The 10,205-nt window shown below is 35.0% G+C and overlaps 1 protein-coding gene and 1 pseudogene across 1 annotated transcript; both read right to left on the bottom strand.

Annotated features, from left to right (window-relative positions):
* Positions 1 to 2,439: 2,439 nt before the first annotated feature.
* On the bottom strand, positions 2,440 to 2,972 carry LOC148927226 (agamous-like MADS-box protein AGL80 pseudogene; annotated as a pseudogene).
* Positions 2,973 to 6,551: 3,579 nt separating this feature from the next.
* On the bottom strand, positions 6,552 to 9,922 carry LOC125194638 (LOB domain-containing protein 18-like). The gene is made up of 2 exons (XM_048092885.2): positions 9,605 to 9,922; positions 6,552 to 7,094 (listed from the first exon to the last, which is right to left on the bottom strand). The coding sequence occupies exons 1-2, from the start codon at positions 9,920 to 9,922 to the stop codon at positions 6,723 to 6,725; spliced, it is 690 nt and encodes a 229-aa protein (XP_047948842.1). The 3' UTR covers positions 6,552 to 6,722.
* Between the last annotated feature and the right edge of the window lie 283 nt (positions 9,923 to 10,205).

The raw sequence follows: 10,205 nt of genomic DNA, 5'->3' as shown, positions 1-10,205 counted from the left end.
AGACATTTAATTTTGTAAATTTAAACGATATGGCGTCGATCACGTTTTGAGTAGATGACCGTGGTGTATTCATTTTCTCAAAACCGAATCCCGGTGAGTGAGAAATAATTGATTAAAGCTGTGCAAAATTGCGAGCTATTTAAATGAGTTACGAGAGAAGTCATGAGATTAATTAAGTGAGTTAATTATCCCACATTAAAAGTAACAACCACTTTTGCGCACTCATTTTATAAAAATGATAATAAATAGTTAAAGTGGAGCTCTTACATTACCATTTCTCCAGTTTAACTATTTCTTATCATTTTTATAAAACGAGTGCGCAAAAGTGAACGGGACTCCTAATGGTGGACGGATGGAGTACTATTTAATAAGAAGGATTATTGCATGTAATAATTATAGTGGACTAAGATGGGCTATAGAACCCACACGCGCGCACACGTGCGCGCCGCCGTGGCGAGCCGTGAGCTTCGAGCCTGAGCCCATGCTCGTGTCCTTGGACTTGGATCTTGGCAATTGGTCTTTGGGCCTAATCGTGGGGCTCGGTGCTTGGGTTCGACCCGAGGCTGGTCTAGTTCTTTTTAGACTACCACCGTTTCCACGTCAGCAAGCCAGGTGGAATGACACATCGTCAGTATGACGCGGTAAAGCCAACGTAGCTGACACGTGATGAAGTCCACATCGTGAAAGAACCTTGACGCACAGCGTGTCCCAATATGTCCGTCCAGGATCAGCCTCTCCAGCACTCGTAACGGCTTGTAACGCTCGACGGTTACAGCCTCGCAATGACGCCAGCCATCATGGTTGGTTGACCTCTGCAGTGGACTGAGCCTAAAAATAGGCTAGCCATTTCATGCATTCGAACACACGAATTCACAAGCATTCTGCATCATAAGTTCTCTCCCTCTCCTATATTGTCTTTCTATCGAAGCTCTGCCCTCTCCTTCATCCAGTTCGTCGGAGCTCTGCTGTTAGCGATGCTGCTTCATCAGAGACGTAGCCGTTTTTGTCTTGCGGAAAGAGGCCTCCTCGACTCGGCTTTTTCCTACTTTACGATTTACTGTTTCGAATCTGTCATTGTAATTTCGTTTATGTTTTTCTTTATATATTTCTTCTTTTGGTTTGTATTACACCCAGTTTTATCTCTCGTAATTCATAAACTAACAAAATCATGGTATTATAATGTTTCACAATTGTCCAATCTATGAAATTTTCGATGTTTACATGTATAATTTTAATGATTTAACACTTAGCGAATCTTATTAGGTTATGTATGTGACACGTACATGTATTTAATCATCTCTAGAGTGCCAAAATGGCGTCGTACGACAAACGACGACAAATGACACAATTGAAGGGCGATGTCAATTTGTATTCATAGAAGAATTTGAATTTCTCATTTTCATTGTTTCTGTTTCCTCTAACTTTACAATTCTCAAAAGCTCCCGATTCTCTCTCTAACCCTATTGTTTGTTGGAGAACATTCTATTTGATTTCTTTGCGTCTTGTTATTCAATAAGGCCATCTACTTATTATTTTATTAAGTATTAAAATATCATAGACTGTCACATTATAGTTACGCTTTATTCTTAATTTAAATGTCTGTTATAACTAACCATAATATACTTGCTAACTTGCATACTATTGTTCATTTCAAAACCATCAACCAAACACCTTGTTTTCCAGGGACAGAGGGTGGCAAAAATATATATAAAGAAGGGGCAAAATTAAGGATATTTAAAAAAAAAATTAAAATTAACTATAAAAATTAGTATACATGAATTTGTTTTAGGTAGGGCATTTGCCCTTTGTGGAGGCCATATAGATCCGTCCTTGTTGTTCCCTGAATATTCCCACACGAACATTTATGACAGTTACATTTGTAAAACTATTTTACTCCTAATATGTTGTGCGGATTGAGAGAAAATTATCTCATCTTAATTATACGAGAATCTATGCAAGTGCAACAATAAGTTTATTAATTTTTCATGTGCATTGAATATCTCTGGGTAAACAGTTGGACATGAGATAATATAATTAGGTTCATGAGCATTTTTCATGTGCATTGAATATCTGATCTGGATAAACATTTTTAATTTGTTATGGAGTTATTTAGATTTACGCTAAAAAATGTGAAGTTTTGGGTATGCTCGGAGGTGTACCATGGCACGTGCGTGACCGTAAACAGGATGCACGAGACTTGCACGTCTCCTACTTTACATGTAATAGATTTGCATTCATTCGCTATGTAAAATTTGTTATTATTATTATTATTATTATTATTATTATTATTATTATTATTATTTTTGTTTCTTACTATGTCTACAGAAGCTCATTACACACTTCGATCTCTTATGATTTACAATAAAGGATCTTGTGTAAAACTTATATTTATAAAATTCTATTTCTTTTTAACAATTAATATATGAAAATTTTCTTACGTCATTTTCCTATATCTATATGTGAAGTTAACGTAACATGCAAAAATTTTCTTACGTCGTGCTCCGCCGCCATGGCATCCATCCTGCCCTTGACCTCCCTGAGTGTCTGGTTGATGACCCATCCATCTCCGAGACGCCAGTGAGATTATATTGATGTCGTTGATGGAAGCCTCGCTGGTGATGTAGCGGAACATGAACGCCTTGAGCTCAAGACAGTTCTACTTCTGGAAGCGGCAGAGTTGCTCCACTTCCTTCTTGATCCGCTGCCGCGAGAAGCTCTTCTGGCTCACCATTTTTCTGCTCTGGTCCTTGTTGGAGAGTTTGTGGAAGAGGGCGAGGATGAACTGCGCCCCAAACGACGACAACCACACCTCCGGCACGGTGTCGTAAGGGTTGTATATGATGGCGCAGGATTCAGCAGTGCAGAGGGTGCTCAGCTCACCTTTTTAATCAAACCCTTCTTTCACTTCTTGTAAGAACCTTTCTCTCAAAGTCATTGGTAATGTAGACAAGTGTTACTTTCTTTCTCGTCATTGTTTTCAGGTTAACAATGATTTCTTGTTGAGTTTAGGGCTATGTTTGTGTGTGTATATGTATAGCTGTGGAAGACTTGAGATTGAATTGAATCTGAATTTTCATTGACTCCATTAGGTATCATGGATTGTGTTTGTAAAATTGGAGATGTAGCTTTAGATTCCAAAATCCAATGTTTGGTACCAAACATAAAATTTGAAATTAGAATTGGAATTTCAATTCCATATTTTCCCAATTCCAAAATTCTGAATTCCGCATCAAAAGGAGATAATTGGAATTCCAAATAATTAGTATAAAATTGAGCACATTCACACAAAAACATACACTACACACACTCTACACACAATGCACACACACACGTTGCACAAACTATACACACACAATGCACATACATTGCACACACATACATACACTACACACACTCTACACACACTACACATACATTTCGTACACACTATACACACACAATGCACATACACTACACACATGTACACACACTGCACACACACTTCATATTAATTCCTTCAAATTTAATTTCATAGAATTCTAATTCCAATTCTGTGTACCAAATGGGCTAATGGATCCTTAGCGTTGTCTTAGTTGTTCCAATTACTATTTTCTTAACAGTTTTTCTCGTGATGGTTATTTCCTAGTTATATTGTATCTCTATAGGCTATAGTCTTGATTTCTTGTGAAATTGCTGTCCGTATGAGGAAATAAGCATTTATTATGATTATATTGGCAAGATGCATTTATAAAATCTTGGGCCTTTATTTCATTTTCAGACAATTTGTACGTACAATTTTATAGTATACCCTTTTTATAAAGTGCTTTTGTCTTCACCAAGTGCCCCCCCTCCCCCCACTGTTTAAGACCTATTGAAAGTATGTTTTTTGCCTTGTCAATTTCGTATGTGGTTTGCATTTTTTTTGGCAGCCTTGTCGATTGTCGTATATAACTTATGCTTACTACTTTCGATAGTTTGATCCTTTTCTATACTTTAACAAAAAATAATGATAAAGTGGAACATCAATGTACATTTATATAGATACTAATTGATTAGTACTTATGAAGAGTATAAAATAAATACAGGTTGATGATACCTTAATTTCTTGTACGAAATCGAGAACACATCCTTTTTGAATATCAACTTTTTGAATTTTGCATTAAAAGATTATAACTTGCACCCATTATTTGAAAATTGGAAATATCAATTTTTCAAATTTTGTATTAAAATATTATTACTTACAATCACTATTTAAAAATTGGATCGGTAAGCTAAGTAAGCAAGTTAGCTAGCTTAAAAGCCCCCTCCCCCCAACACACACACACATAGGGGTGCGTTATAACGATAATTTTTCTTAAATTGCTATCTTGCTAACTCATCAACATAGTATATTGCTAGCTTGCTAACTTTAAAAATATTATTTATATTTTATAATTTAAAAAATATATTGAATATATTTTATTCATAATTATAGTTATATTTGAGAATCGACACAGTATTTTATGTAGTGTTGTTTTGTGTGTTAGTGAAGAGAGAGTAGAGATATATAATTATATTTATATTTTACGGTATATACCTTAATTTATAATATATATTGAATTTCGGTATGCAGTGGTATATAAAAACTCATACCGTTACCTTACCGAAATGTTTCGATATTTTCGGTAAGGTATCATACCGTACTAAAAATTCGATCTTTTCGGTATGATAAGGCTTGTATTTCGGTATTTTTCTCCAGCCCTAGCATTGATCACACCTCTCTCTATATATATATTTATATAGAGTCCGGTTTGTGTTAAAATGACAACATCTCTTTAAGTAACACCGTGACACCACACATCCAGCAATATTATAAACGCTACACAACAATCTATAAATTGCTGTATAGCGTGTTGGATATTTCTGGCCGAGATTTTTGCACTTGAGCTTTTTTTTTATTGCCACATGGTAGTTGATTATTCGTCCACATATACAAATGATTAGCTAGGAATGGTGGTATGGTGTTATTTTAAGAGGTGTTGTCATTTTAACGCACTCATATAGGGTCCGGTTAGGTTGTTAGCTATCTTAAATTGCTAACTGCTAACTATGTCAACAACCTATGTTATACTTTCTCTATATATCATTAGAAATGAAACGTTTTTTCTTTTTGGTTATCCCATTAAAAATGAAATGTTTCTTAAAATAAAAAAAAACAACATCTCTACTTTTTCATCTCTCTTACTTTATTATCTCTTTATTAACTCACAAAACAGAACTACAGAAAATCTCGTGCCGTAAAACAAATGTTTCATTTATAATGGGACGGGGGGAGTAGATGTCAACACGAAGACATTTGTAACACATACAAATGTCTTCGTGTTGACATCTATAACATAGTATGTTAACATACTTCGCAATTAGCAAAGTACTAACTCCGTCCCAACTAAGTTGAGTTGTGTTCCTTTGTGGGATGCCCAACTAAGTTGAGTCAAACAAAACATTTAATCACCCTTACTTTATTCTATCACATACTTTATTTTCTCCTTATCTTTCCTATTTTATTCACCTCTCCTACTTTTCAATATATTTTTTCTTAATATCGTGCCCAAAATTTGTTGGCTCAACTTAGTTGGGAAACATGAAGTAATAAGCAACTAATCACGTCCCTATATAATACTCCCTCTGTCGCATTGAAAATGAAACATTTTACTTTTTGGGTTGTCCTATTAAAAAAAGAAATGTTTCATAAAATGGAAATAAAATCGTCTCTAATTTTTCTTCTCTCTTACTTTATTCTCTCTTCTTTAACTTACAAAAAAAACACAATATAAAATCTCATGCCGAAAATCAAATATTTTATATTTAATGGGGCGAAGGAAAAGTATTATACATCTCCTTTAAAAAGCTAGTGCTCAGAAATATCAACATAACCAAATGAAACATAAATATACCATCTAGACAAGCAAAACAAATTGAAAAACCATTTTCAAAATTAGTACCCACAAATATTAACAAAATGAGATGGAACATAAATATATCATCTAGACAAGCAAAACACCATTTTAAAAACTAGTACTCACAAATATAAACAAAACGAAATGAAACATAAATATATCATCTAGACAAGCAAAACAAATTGAAAAATCATTTTAAAAACTAGTAATCACAAATATCAACAAAACGTATGTAACATAAACATATCACCTAAATAAGCAAAACAAATTGAAAACACCAATTTAAAACTAGTACTCACAAATATCAACGAAACGAAATGCAATATAAATATATCACCTAGACAAGCAAAACAAATTGAAAACCCATTTAAAAACTAGTACTCACAAATACCAACAAAATGAAATGCAACATAAATATATCACCTAGACAAGCAAAACATATTAAAAACAAGTATTTCAAAACTAGTACTCACAAATATCAACAAAATGAAATGCAACATTAATATATCACCTAGACAAGCAAAACATATTAGAAAACTATTTCAAAACTAGTAATCACAAGTATCAACAAAACGAAATGCAACATAAATATATCACCTAAATAAGCAAAACAAATTGAAAACACCATTTATAAAAGTTGTGGTCAATTAATTGAACATGAAGACTTACTTTCCCACTTGCAAGTACCCAACAGAAAAACAAAATAGAATGGGATGGAATAAATGCCATCGAGTTAGTTGAGATAAATCATGGCACTTTATTAGCTACGAATGAGTTTGAATTATTAGTTTTTGCCATTTTCCTTGTCTAACAAGATTTGGGCGGCAAAGACGAAGTCTGATTGCTGCATCCCACCATAGGTGGAGCATGCCGGTTCAGAAGCTCACGCGCCATTTCTTGGAGATCGCAGCCTCCTCCAACTCCAACGGCCGCCTGCGAGGCGGTGTTGGAAAACTGGCGCTGCGGCTCGATTTGTTGCCGCGGATAGAGGCTCCAAGAAGACTGAGGCGCCACCACTGTCGATAAGTCGTACGCCACCGGGATGGGAGAAAAATCCAGTATTGCCGGCGACACCGGAACCAGAAGCTGCTGTTGCTGCTGCAGCGGTGGCGGAGCTGGAAGATGCATAGCCGCGATGTGAGCTTGTAGGTAGGACAGTTCTTGCTGCAGATTCACCACCTATATATGTAACACACACAAGTTCAAAACTATGTCACATAACATTATTGTTTAATCATAAACCATATTGTTTCTTCTCCAAATAAGTTTGTCAATGCTGGAAAAATATTTTCAACACATAGGAAAAATAGGTAACAAACAAATAAGACCACTTCCCTTCTGCTAAAAGCAACTGGATAGAATAGAGAGATTCAAACATATGCAGATTACTTAGGTGGTGTTCGATTCAAGACAAGATAATAATGATAAACACTATGAGATAACACATAATGGGTTTCTTTAAAATTCTATTAATCCATACAATATAATCTTGGTATGGAGACAGACCGGTTCGAGCTTTCAAGAAAAAAAACAACTAAACAAGAGGTTAAATATGATCCTTAATCACAAATAATTATGAAAATCAAACAGTTCATAATACGAGATAATAGTTATATAAAAAATGAGATAAGTAATAATGGAGCTTGTCTAGGATTAAATTAATCATAGGAGTGAATATGAGAAGGATATACATGAAATATGGTTATGTGGAAAAGACCAAGATACATTATCACATTTCGAGCTTTTGAAAGAAAGGCAATCGAATAGATATGACCATTAATCAAAAGTAATTATGTCAATCGAACGATTCATTAGACAAGGTAATAGTGATATAAAATACTCTCATAGGGGTTAATGTGAGATAATTCAGCATGAAATACAATGTAATCTCCATTTTGCGGAGACAGACCAAGAAACAATGTCATAGGTCGAGCTTTTGATAAAAAGGCAACCAAACAAGGATACGACTAGATATGAACTCTAATCATAAGTAATCATAACAATCCCACGATTCATTAGACAAGATAATAGTACTCCCTTCGTCCTATAAAAGATGTCACACTTGTGGGATGACACGGAAATTTAAGAGCTTGTTTTGTTTTGTTTGATAAATATAATTTTTATATTAATATGAAAGAGTACTTTTTAAAAAAATGGAAATGACATCTTTAGTGGGACAAACTAAAAGAGAAATTGAGACATCTTTTATGAGACAGAGTTAGTAATATAAATATCAGATAAGTCCTAATAGGGTTTGTCTATAATTAAATCATAGAAGTGAATGTGAGATGGTTAAACATGAAATACAATGTAATCTTGATTCTTGATTTTGTGGAGACAGAACAAGATACATTGTCACGGGTCCAGGTTTTGAGAAAAAAAAAAAAAACAACCGGACAAGAGATAAGATTATAAATGACCTTTAATCACTAGTAATCATAATAATTGAGCAGCCCTTATAATACTATCTTTACGCATCTACTTCATACTCCCTCCGTCCACGAAAAATAGACCCATAGATAGACGACACATGTTTTAATGAGAAATTGGTAAAGTAAGGGAGAGCATGAGAAAAAATAGGTAGAGTGCGAGAGAGAAGAGAAAAAAATGGGTAAACTATGAGAGATAAACTTTCTATTTTTCGTGGGCATTCAAAAATGAAAAATGAGACTATTTTTCTTTAAAGGATGAGATATATGATGGTATAACCTTTAAAAATAGCCAAATTTTGGAAAACAACAAATAAACAAGACCATTTCTCTTCTGCTGAAAGCAACCGGATCGAGAGATTCAAACACATACACTCATATGATTGGTTGCTATGATTACTTGTGATTAAAGGTCATGTCTAATCTTATTTCTAGTTTGGTTGCCTTTTTATCAAAAAACTCAGCTCCATAATGTCATTATACATTGTATCTCATGATTGTCTATCTCTCATTTTACCCATATGACTAATTTAATCCTTGATAAACCCTGTTTTAATTTATCCCATATTTTTCTAGCTATTATCTTCTATAACGAACAATTCCATATTTTAATTTACACTTATCTTCATATATAATGCTACAACCTCTAAAAATGTACATACACAGAAAATAATAGCCAGCTTCCGGAAACAGCCCTAATTTGATGGGTACGATCCCAAATTAAGAGTGATGAAGATCGAACGTTAACAATTGGAGATGTTTATTAAGATGGAGTGTTGAAGTAATAAATCCATGCATTAGAAAACAAAGATGTGTGGATTGATATGGACATATGGTATACCCAAAACCGACCGACCAAAACCTTAATAACAGCAAAAAAAGAAGATAATTACTTTGCAAGAAAGGAATGCAGGCGTATGTTTACTAAATTTTATTTGGAGATGACTATGACTAAGACTATTACTGACTACATCATCATAAATCAGGTTTCTTGATTTCAGCGAATTAAACATGGTAACTGTTTCCCTCATTCAACACATCATGGTCCACAACACCTCATTCTTCCCCATTGCATTTGCTGTGTGTTAATTTCTAAATTAAAAATTACTATAATCTAGTTCAAGGAGCAAATGAATTAGTAGTATTTTTCGATTTTAGTCATGCATACTGATTTTGTCTAAATTAAAATAGGATATAAAAATGGAAGGTTTGTGAATGAGGGGAGTCAATAGTTGACCAAGTCAGATGAAATATTTTTACCTGTTGTTGAAGATTGAAGATGTGAGCGACGCAGCCGTGGATGGGATCCCGGAGGCGCGACTGAGCCTCGTAGCACACGGTGATGACGGTGTCGAGGCGCCTGCTCTCCGGAATGTGGAGGAGGAGCTTCGACACGTTGCTCGCCCCGAACACCTTGTGCACCGCCGCAAAGTGCGCCGCGCCCTGCTCCGAGTCGAAATACGGCGCGAATACGCACTCAGGTACGCACTTCCGCCGCAGGAACTTGCATGCCCCACACGGCCCCCCGCCCCCCGCCGCCGCCGCGCTGCCGCTCCCGGCCACGTTTCCACTACTCATCATACCTGTCAAAATTAAATCGACAATTAATTAATAGGGTTTTCATCTCTTTAGATTTAGGGTTTTTAAACACAAGAATGAAGCCACGCGATGAAGCAAACCCCCCATTAGCTGCTTGCGTGAAGCAAACATGCCTTTTTTATTTATCTCGTGAATTCGCCTTAATACAGTTCATTTGCATCTCTTTTATTCAACTAATAAATAAATCGATCTATCATCTAGATCTACACTACATACACTTATAAATCAAAATGCTACATCAAATTTCAGACATAACATTTTT

The sequence above is a fragment of the Salvia hispanica genome, chromosome 4 (genome assembly GCF_029641045.1).
Source record: "Salvia hispanica isolate PSC_SH4W2 chromosome 4, Shi_PSC_v1, whole genome shotgun sequence".
NCBI classification, from domain to species: Eukaryota; Viridiplantae; Streptophyta; class Magnoliopsida; order Lamiales; family Lamiaceae; genus Salvia; species Salvia hispanica.
This window is presented reverse-complemented; position numbering and strand designations above follow the sequence as displayed.

What these genes read in the sequence shown, in the direction of transcription:
- LOC125194638 (XM_048092885.2), bottom strand. Translation starts at nt 9,922, where the DNA reads ATGAGTAGTGGAAACGTGGCCGGGAGCGGCAGCGCGGCGGCGGCGGGG. An exon ending in TCTTCAATCTTCAACAACAG is followed by an intron (nt 7,095 to 9,604) that starts GTAAAAATATTT and finishes TTACATATATAG; the next exon opens with GTGGTGAATCTGCAGCAAGA.